The 10,211-nt window shown below is 46.0% G+C and overlaps 1 protein-coding gene across 1 annotated transcript; it reads right to left on the minus strand.

Moving 5' to 3' along the window:
* Positions 1 to 385: 385 nt before the first annotated feature.
* Positions 386 to 9,763, minus strand: PTGER4 (prostaglandin E receptor 4; the record flags this gene model as incomplete). The annotated part of the gene is made up of 2 exons (XM_079548090.1): positions 386 to 979; positions 8,933 to 9,763. 2 exons carry the CDS (start codon positions 9,761 to 9,763, stop codon positions 386 to 388), a joined length of 1,425 nt encoding a protein of 474 aa, XP_079404216.1.
* Between the last annotated feature and the right edge of the window lie 448 nt (positions 9,764 to 10,211).

Consider the following 10,211-nt stretch of genomic DNA (forward strand, 5'->3'; position numbering starts at 1 on the left):
AAAGAAATGAAAAAAAAAAATCAAAAAACAAAACAAAACAAACCAACAAAGCAAGAAAGAAAGAAAGGAAAAAAGGAAAAGAAAGTGATGGATCTTTCTATGTTGAGAGGCCCAGTAGCTCTCCTGTGACCCAGAACAAGACATGTTTGTGATTCCAGTCTCATTAGACCCATCTTGTATAACTTCTGATGGCAGCACAAAACACAGTGTCTATTCCACACAGTCCTCAGTAGTCTAAAAGAAATGTACCCATCACATGGCAAGAGAAAATTAGCCCTTTGGAGCATAGTTGATCCCCTTTCCACTTGAATAGGTAGAATGCCTAGCTATTGCACCAGTTTTCCAATGTACCAGGAAAGATCACCAGGGTTGATGCCTTTTGTTGCTATATACACTTCTCTGATAAATTCAATGTCTCAGTGGGGAAGGTGACCTGGAGGGGACTGCCCTTGGACGTAGTGCTGACCCCAGCACCAGGCCTGATTTCATTCACCAAGAGGACGCTCTCTGAGTCCTGCCCCTGTGAGGAGTCCGAGGTCTCTGAGCTGCGCAGTGTCCTTACGGATGTAGTGTCAGACTGAGCCAAACTTGCACTGGGGCCTGGAAGCAGCACACGACCCCCAATACTGCTCTCACTTAACTCTGGGGGATAGAGCAGTGTTTGGGACGTGCTGCTGATCTCCCGCAGCTCACGGGAGATGAAAGAGGGTGACTGACTTGACACAGCAGAAGAGGTCCTGCGACCATCCACGCAATTGAAATTGCTCCCCGAGTGCTGCCTCCGAGCTCCTCCAATTTGGCAGAAGAGACATTTGATCTTCTCAATGGCTTTGCTGAGCACAGTCTTGCGGAGAAGGATGTAGACCCAGGGGTCCAAAATGGGGTTCACTGAGGCAATGCGGATGGCTTGCAGGTCAGGGTTTTGCCTTACATCTCTCACTAATTCGGGCCGGTAGAGCTGGTTCACGAAGACACGGACCTATTGAAAGAGAAGGGGGAGGATAAAGGCAAAATTTTACAACTGCGACAGGAAATCAAAGATTATATATCAAAGCATGGATCTCAACTTGCAATTTGCAAGATACAAGAGAAAAGGCTGCCAAAGCAATACAGCTGAGATTGGCAACTGTGAGGTTTTTTTTCAAAACTGCAAAAAAATCAGGGATTAATCTGCTGTAAATTGATCTTATGTGCTGCAAGTAAGAAAGCAGTGACGTTCTCTTAACCCCTCATAACTAATCCTCGAATCTTCAACTTTTGGATGCTGCTTTTACAACTTCCTTGTTAATGGTTATAACCCAGGAACAAAGACTTACGACTTACAGCTATATCCTGCTTCCTTACTGTATCTCTGGTCTTATGCTATTTGCAAAGAGATATCAGAGTCCTCTGAGGGGACGTAGCCAACTGTTTCCTCTGGCAAAGGTCTAATAATTGTGTGTTCAGAAACAAACTGAAACTAAGGTTATAATCCAGGTATGTTATTCTCCAGAAACAAGCCCGGAGCTGTTGACTGCCAGGTACAGAAATACTTCCGGCTGGCACTTGTCCTTACTGAAATTGTATAACCTCAGTGTCTTTCTTGTTACAGCATGCTTTGGAAAAAAAAATAAAGTAACAAAATGAAAGGTCCCTCAGGTAGAAGATTTTTAATACGTCAATACGATTAGATGATTCCAGCACTGGACTGGAGTGCATTGCTTACCTACATGAGCTGGCACTTGGTTCTAATTAGCAAAGCATAAAAATACATATGAAGTGGTTAGGAATTCAAGATTTTGAAGCAGCTGCTAGATGACTACTGAATTAGCACTTCCAGTTTATCATGCGAAAAATTTAAGAATACTTTGGATCCTGTCAGAAATGCCTCCTTCAGGCTTTCCATGGAATCCAAGAAAAAACAATACTATAGTCCCTACCCTTGTTTTGGAGCCACTTCTGAAAATGCTGCTGTAGAGCACAATCCAGTTCTTTGGTATCAATTGTTATATTTTCGGTGTCCACAAGGAGCATGACATCATACGAGTGTGTTAAGTCTCAAATAGCTATTCTTCATTTTAACAAGACCTATGCAATGTCTGGAATTTTAGGAAGGCCTAGGAAAGCCACTGAGAATAACTGACAAAGGAAGATGCTGTATTCTTCATACTCCTTAATTAAATCCCTTAATTCTCTTCTTACATGACACAGTGAAAATCTAATAGCACAATTATGGATGTTCTAAAACCTCCACTTTGGCTCCTGAGATGAGTAAAGTCTGGCCTAGCTATGAGCTTACAGACAAACATGAGAAAAAACAAGTGCATAATTCCTTACTAGAAGTTGTGATTGCGAACCTATGCAAGACTGGAAAAACAAAAAAATCACAGTTCTTTGATGAAATTTTCCTGCAGCAGAGCCATGCTTGCTTGTGTTCTGCTTGTCAGGATTTAGAGCGCGAGTGGCAAAGTACGTATAAAGCACTGCAGAGTCCTTCTTCAGCACTGCTATGCACAGAATCCCAAATGACTGGACATGAAGCTGATAATCCTCCATATTTGCTTTCTCAGCACATTCATCCAGCTTCACTGGTAACAAAACCTTTCCACAGGAATTTCAAAATATGGGAAAATAATGAATTTATAGAGCAATACAGTGATCCTTCCTAATTGTTCTCAACACTGCAGGTGGCTGTTTGACAGCTAGTTTATCCTCTGTTAAGCTAGAGACACAACTGATACGCATCAAAGATTATTCCTGCACACCCAGCAATGTCTATTTCTGTGATTTTACTTTATAGAGTTCTATAAAGTTTTACTTTATAGAAAAGACCTCCATGGGCTGCCTGTTCCAGCATCCGACCACTCTCTTGGAGAAGTATCTCCTAACATCCAACCTGAATATCCGCTGACACAACCTGAGGCCATTCCCTCCAGCCCTATCGCTAGTTACAACGGAGAAAAGGCTGACCCCCAGCTCACTTTGATCAGGCTTCACTCACTACAGCTTTTTTCAGTATTTACACAGCCTCCAACCTTCTGCTTCTCGTTTGACAGCCATCACCGATGAATCCTGCATACCGCCGGCTGCGAGAACAGCCCGAGGAGCTTGAGATCCACAGCGGGCTCTCCCGGCGGGCACGGATGGCTTTCCCCACAGCGGCCGTCCCGCAGCGCACCGCCAGGTGGCAGCGCTGCCGCAGGGCACGACCACGAGGAGAAGCCCGCGGCCGCGGCGGGAATTCGTTCTGGGCCTCCGTTTCCGTTCGCAGAGCCGCGGGCTCGGAACCTCCGAAGCAGCAGCCGGGATTCCTCCACGCGGAGAGGTTGGAAGATGAGCCGATGCGACTATGGCAGCGGCTGTACTCTGCTCTTGAAATATGCTTGGCCATTTCTATGAGAATTTTTTTCACCCTCCGAAAAAAAAAAAAAAAAAACCAAAAACAAAAACATACCAAAACCAAAACCTAAAAGAAAAAAAAAAAAAACAACCCCAAACAAAACAAAACTGTAAAAGGTTGTAAACACACGAAGGACAAAGTTCTCCCAAAGATTTAACCCGTGTCATGACATTTCTTTCCCATCATTCCTCCTCTTCCCCTTAGGCAAGAGATACATCCTGGAGCTGTGCAAGCGCTGGGCTGTGATCCCGGCACAGCGACCTGCCGCAGCCAGCGGCCGAAAGGACAGCGCTGTGGGAGCAGCAGCCTTGGAGCCTTGGTGCGCGCACTGCCACGAACCCGACAGGTGTGACAGGCAGAGCTTCTCCTGATGGATTCATCCACATCTCTGAGCCGGCCGCACACTCTGAAGGCAGCACACAGACCAGCTCTGGAGACCTGACTTTTTTTTTTCTTCTTTTTTTTTTTTCCCCTTTTAACTTAGAGCTAAAGTTACACACCAGTGATTTAACGGTGGGATTGTTCCTCTGATAAGCACCAGCTGAAACTCAGGCACTCGATTCACCATTCTCTGCCTGGCAGAGATCAGGGACAAATATCTCTAAGCGCTGACGCTGCGGCTAAAAAAAGTCATACAGCTTGCTTTATGCTACCTCTGTATGCTTCATTTCTTTTTGATGGTGTGTGACATGGAGGTGACAGATTCCTAAAAAGAACCCATTTAATGAAAACTTTGAACTGTCCCACATCTTTTCATAGAAGCCCCCAAAGAGTCAAATGCATTTACCAGCTCGGACATATTGCGTGGATTACTTGTTAATCACAACACAGTAGAAATAAAATCTGCATTGGAATGTCAGTTTTATCATTTCTTTATGTCCTGGTAAAACATCCACACTAACAGCAACAGATATACCTCTTTTGGCTATGAGTCTTCCCCTACAGGTTGTAGCATGATAAGGAATATCGCCTTTCATGTTCTAAATAAGTGCTTAGAAAGCAGATCATATTTTTATGTTACACTAGCTGATGATCTGTTTGAATTTCTCCAATTTCTCCAATTTCAAATCCTAATTTAAGAAAAAAGCAAATGAGAACAGTTCATGTTTCAAATAACTGAGACTTATGTGATACATCTGCAGCCACAGAATTCAGGCAACATATTTTGAAAGTATCTGTGGTTTCTTTGCAATGTTATTAACCTTAGAATCAGAACGGTTTGGAAAGGACCTCAAGGGCCACCCAGCTCCAGCCCCTGCCACGGGCAGTGCCCTCACTAGCTCAGGCTGCCAAGGGCTCCATCCAACCCAGCCTTGAGCACCTCCAGGCATGGGGCACCTCTCTGGGCAGCAGTGCCAGCACCTCATCACACTCCGAGTAAAGAATTTCCTCCTAACAACTAACCTAAATCTCCAAATCTGTCCTCTGTAGGTTTGAAACTATTCCACTTTGTCACTGTCTGTCTGTGTAAAAGGTTTCTTTCTCTCCTGTTTATCAGTCCCTTCAGGTACTACAAAGCTGCAGGGAGGTGACCCCGGAGCCTCCCTCAGCCTTTCTTCACAGGAGAGGTTAAGCAGCACTTTGCTCCACAGTGTACTGAGTTTATGCTGAAGAAATAGGTAGTGGTAGAAACACAGCCCTTGCATGGTTTGCTTTTGCATTTTTTTTTACTAAATACAAATGCAAATCATGATTTCAATTTCTGTCAAGTACTATAAAGCAATTTGTATAGTTACTGTCACAGAGCAATTGGTGCAATAATCTCCCTTCATAAAATGTCCCACATGCCAATAGGATAAATTTTAAATGATATAAATCAGGAAACAAGATTTTCATCTCTAGGAGCCAGCACCCTTTGCCTTTAAGGGTTCTTGCTGTAAGAGATGGCCCAGTAGCTGTGCTTGCCACTGTGCTGCTGGCTGCAGGACCCACACCAAATCAAACGAAAACCCAAACTTTTATCTCAACTAAACCTCATGTTAGAAACTCTTGATTATTTCATGAGATGGACCACACACACATCCTGAAGCACAGCATTTTATTTACACTTTCAGTGCAACTCAACAGCATGCAGAGGTCGGGATAAGAAAAACATCATGCATTTGTAAACCTAAGAATCGCTGGAGTGAACTATACTATCAGCAGTGTGTGCCTACTTTCTCTTGAGAGTCATTCTTAAGGGCTGGGCAGCAATTTCCACTACATTCTTGATAAAGTACCACCTAATGTGCCTCATTCACTACTTCTACCTATATCAATCCTATGTTCTAAAAACTCACAGTTTTAAAAGATGAAAAAAAGAAAAAAGTGAAGTGCAGGTGAGAGGCAGCATACAGCTCATGTACTTTTCTCCAGTTCACTCCTAAATTCCTGTCAGACTTCACGCTTTCCAACCACGTTCTGTACACTGAGAACACAGCAGGTTATATGTAGATAGGTATAGCAGGTTATTATAGATAACGCTTTTTTTTGCTCTTTTTCCTTTGATAAATCTGATCCACCTTCATTTCAATGTTCATTCAGTGCTTTGTACAATCCTCAATAGCTTTGCAACAGCACATCACTGTAAGATTTTGATGGTTTTATGAATAAATCATTAAAATGCTGAACAACCCTATTTGTAAGCTCAGAGCTGCAGCGTCATTACTGACAACGGCTGATCTCTGTGACTCAGCTCACTGCTCTTTAAACACTTCTTCAATCAAGACAAGTTTTTTCTTAGTAGTTCAGAGTATTTAGAATTTTTAAATGTAGGGTTTTTTGGTTAAACTCTGATAAATACTGATAAATGCTGGGCTCCCTCTATCTCCCAATTTATTGTACTGTGAAAGCATTCACTCTAAAGTATTAAAGTTTGTGTCTTGCTCAGAACTTGCTCTGCTTTGACTTCAGAGATAGTTTATTCAGCTGAAATCATCAGTAGGAAATCAGCCCGTCAGAAAATCTCAGTCACCAAGCACCCTCTGAGCCGGCTTTGTGCATCTGAATCATGCCACCACCACCTTGCTACTCGCATGCTCCTGTGTCTGCCAGGCTCCGTGCGACAAACGAGCCTCGCAGTCTCCTCTGCGGTGTGGGCTCCCCCCATAACTCCAGGGAACTCCTCTGAGTCATAAAAATGTATGTGTAAGTTAGTGATTTTCCTGTCTCTGCCGCTTTCACTGAGTATGTAAAACATGAAGGTGTCACTGCTCAGAGTTTATCTTGGAATGCTTAACCTCTGTCTATAAGCAGAGGGCTTAATACACATATGCAGCAGTACATGAAATCATAGAATCGTCCTATCTGGAAGGGACCCATAAGGGCTGTATGGTCCAACTGCCCTGCAATGAACAGGGGCTCCTACAGCTCCGTCAGATTGCTCGGAGCCCCGTCCAGCCTGGCCTTGAATGGCTCCAGGGGCATCATCGTGGTGTAACAAAACATAAACAGCTGTGGCTTATTCCCACAGCAGGAGGCTGACAAAAGCTACCCTTACAATGGAGCAGTTCAACCATACTGGACTCTGTAACGATGTATCTACAAGTGCCATAAAAGAAAACTTTTTTTTTTTCCTCTTCCTCAGCACACTTCAGAGTCAAATATGGAGACAGCAAAATGACATTCTTTTACTTCGTTTTGCACACAGAAGTCCGCTGCTTTAGCTGAAGAAAACAACTGCATATGAACACTCTCAAGGCAACACCATGCCTTTGTAAGCAGCAGAATCAAGGTCTGACAGAATGCGGAACTTTGTCACCTGCATCTTCACATGCTCTCTGCTGCACATAAGGTTTTCAACAGCCACTGTTTAAATAATAAATCTCTTGCCCCACCCAGGATCATTAATTTGAACTGTCAACAATCTAGTTTCCTTTCTGGTAGCCCCTCCCTCTTTTTCCTTTTTTTTTTTTTTTTTTTTTTTTTGTTCTGTAAGATATCTTGCTCCTAACATACAGGAACATTTCATTTTGCATCCTCAGCCTTTCTCTAGCTGCTCCTCCAAGGGATGAGGTTTTGGCTTTTTTCTAAAACCCTATGCTGGGACTTGGTACCTCATGATCCGACTCCCCCAGTGTTGCAAGTCAGCTTACCCATGAGGTTTCTGCTGCTGCACTGTGTAACAGGCTGCGCACGGTTCCTCGATCGAGCACACGCGTGCCTCGCAGACAGCCCGCGCACAGCTCGAGCAGCACATTTCCATTTCCTTTAGATGACAAGCAGCAAACAGATGGCAAAGCGCTCAGCTATGCCACAGCATGACATGAAGTCACAGCGCTGCAGGAGGTGCGACAGCGCTGGGTGACAGCTGCTGGTGCTCCAGCACAGCCACACTCCGCTGGCTCCTGTTTATCTCAGTAATGTGGCAAAACTGGCCTGGCCCCTGCAACTACACCCTCCTCTGAATAGGGGGATGGACTCGCTGACCTCTCCAAGTTCTCTGCATATGTTTTTCTCTGAACTTCCTTACTACGCAGCAGCATGGCTGTTTCACATCCCCTGACGGCCACTCATACATCACACACACTGCAAACCCTCTGTGATACAGAGACTGTGGAATAGCTTTCATCTACACCAAACTCCCTCAAAGCAATCTATCTTCCAGTGCTGCTTTATGTCTAACAACTTCTTGGCTCCCTAAACTGTATTTTGGAAGGTGGCGAGTATGGCAAGCCAACTGTTTAACATTTCTAAGCCAGGAAGAGAGAGAAGTTCGCCAAGCTGTATTATGGTGGGTGGCACATGAAAACTGAGCCTCGAGCTGGTGGTTTTTTTTGTCTTCCTTGGCGATAAGGTGAAGAAACAGAAGAAAGTAGGAGCCGCAGGTTGAAGTCAGTGGCAGTAATTGTACCAGCTGTTGCAGAAAATTAGCAAATAGTTAGTGGTAATGTTGTTTGGCACTCTTGTATTTCTCTAGCTCCATGAGGCCAGGTTCTTGCAACTCTCACTCAACTAAAAATGACAGCAAAAAGTGGCACGGCTGCTTCCAGCCTTCCAGCACGGCTGCTGGAGGAGTGAAATAGCGTGGGATCTTCCCAAGTGGGTCCTTTGGATGGGAAGCTCTGCTCTGGGTTTGGGTGGGAAGCATTCTGCACCTTGCTGGTGCCATGCAAACAGAACGCTCACCTACTTCCACATAGTAAGGACTGCTGTATCCTTCAGCAACAGCACATATTTTAGAAACACAAGAGGCATCCGAAGAGCAGGCCAGCTCCAAACCTCACTCATCACAAATTAATTTTGGGAGTGAACTTTCAAGTGCCCTCAGCTCTCAGTGAAATTTTCACTGTGTTGATTCCAGTTAAACAGTGGAAAATTTGTTAAGAATTTTTGGCACTGCATTTCAACCAATGAAAGTAGTCTAGGACTTGGTATAAGCGTGGGTTCTTTCCTTGTAAATATAAACCAGTACAATTTTCTATTACCATGCGTGCGTGCTAACTGCACTGAACTTACGCTAAGAGTTTGCAGCACCATCTAAACATGATTCTGACCTACAGGCACAGAAGAGGAGGAGAAAAGATTCAGCAGTGTGGATGATGGAAAGAAGTAGGGTTGCACAATGTTACTCACCACCAGAGGAATGGAGCAGATGACCACCACCAGGGAAGTGGCAATGAGCAGAATAACCATCTGGATCTCTGCTCCGGCCATCCGACGGAAGCTCCGGCGTCTGCGAAAGTCAGATAAGCGGCTGGAGGTGGTGTCTGTCCCCAGCGATGTGCGCCGCATGAACTGACGGTGCATGCGAATGAGGGCCACGCAGACCAGGATGTTGCAGATCACCGTAACCATGATCAGGAAGGAGCTGAAGCCGGCGTACATGTATGAGTATGCTGCGTGAGTGGCATTCGTTGCTCGCCAGTCTATGAAACACCAGGTGTCAGGATACTGCAAGGTTGATCTGCCGAGCCCCATGCTGGGGAGGGCACAGAACAGCACATTGGAAGCATAGATGGCGAAGAGTGTGAGCCCTGCCAGCTTCTTATCTACATAATGGCTGTAGAAATAAGCATGGTTGATGGCAAGGTACCTTTCTATAGACATGGCACAGATAATGCTGAGGCCAGAAAGTCCAAAGAAGAGGAGGATGAAGGAGCTGTATTCACACAGTGCCACTCCTCCTGGCCAGCGATTCTGCAGGTAAGTGGCAATAGTGACTGGACTCACCAGGCAGGTCCCCAGCAGGTCAGTGACTGCCAGCCCGCAGACCAGTGTGTAGAAGGTGGTCTCCTTCTGCTCCTTCCTGGACTTGCAGAGCACCACAATAGCGATCAGGTTGCCCACCACGCCGAAGATGAACATGACGGTGGGGATGGTGGCAGGCTTGCTGCCCTCAGCCGCGCTGGCAGTCCCATTGGCAGAGCCGTTGGCAGGTGGCATGGTAGTGGAGTAGTAGGACATGGTGCCCGCGTGCTACTGCGAGGCCGTGGGAGGCAAGAGGGATCGGGAAAGAGGGAGAAAGAGCGGAACTAGAGAGAGGACAGCCTAGCCTGAAAATAAAATAATAATAATCGAATGAGGAAAGAGAAAAAAAAAAAGTCGTTTGGTTTAGTTAAAAAAGAAAAAAAAAAAAGTCTAGGAGAGGAGCCGTAGAGGAGCGGCAGGGCAGCCGAGCGCTGCCTCCGCTTCTCCCCACGCCGCGTCTAAGGGGCCCGGGGCAGCGGGGCCGGCCCGAGCGCAGAGCCCGGGGGAGCGGAGCGCGGCACCCGTCCGTCTCTCTCCGACGCCGCGGAGGGCGCAGCGCCGCCGCGGGACGGGCCGGCTCCCAGGTATCGGCGGGGGCGGTGCGGGAAAGTCCGGAGCGCGGTGGGCGCCGCTCAACCTTTCCCTCTCTCCCTCCTTCCCACCG

Source organism: Tetrao urogallus (genome assembly GCF_951394365.1).
Source record: "Tetrao urogallus genome assembly, chromosome: Z".
Lineage (NCBI taxonomy): Eukaryota > Metazoa > Chordata > Aves > Galliformes > Phasianidae > Tetrao > Tetrao urogallus.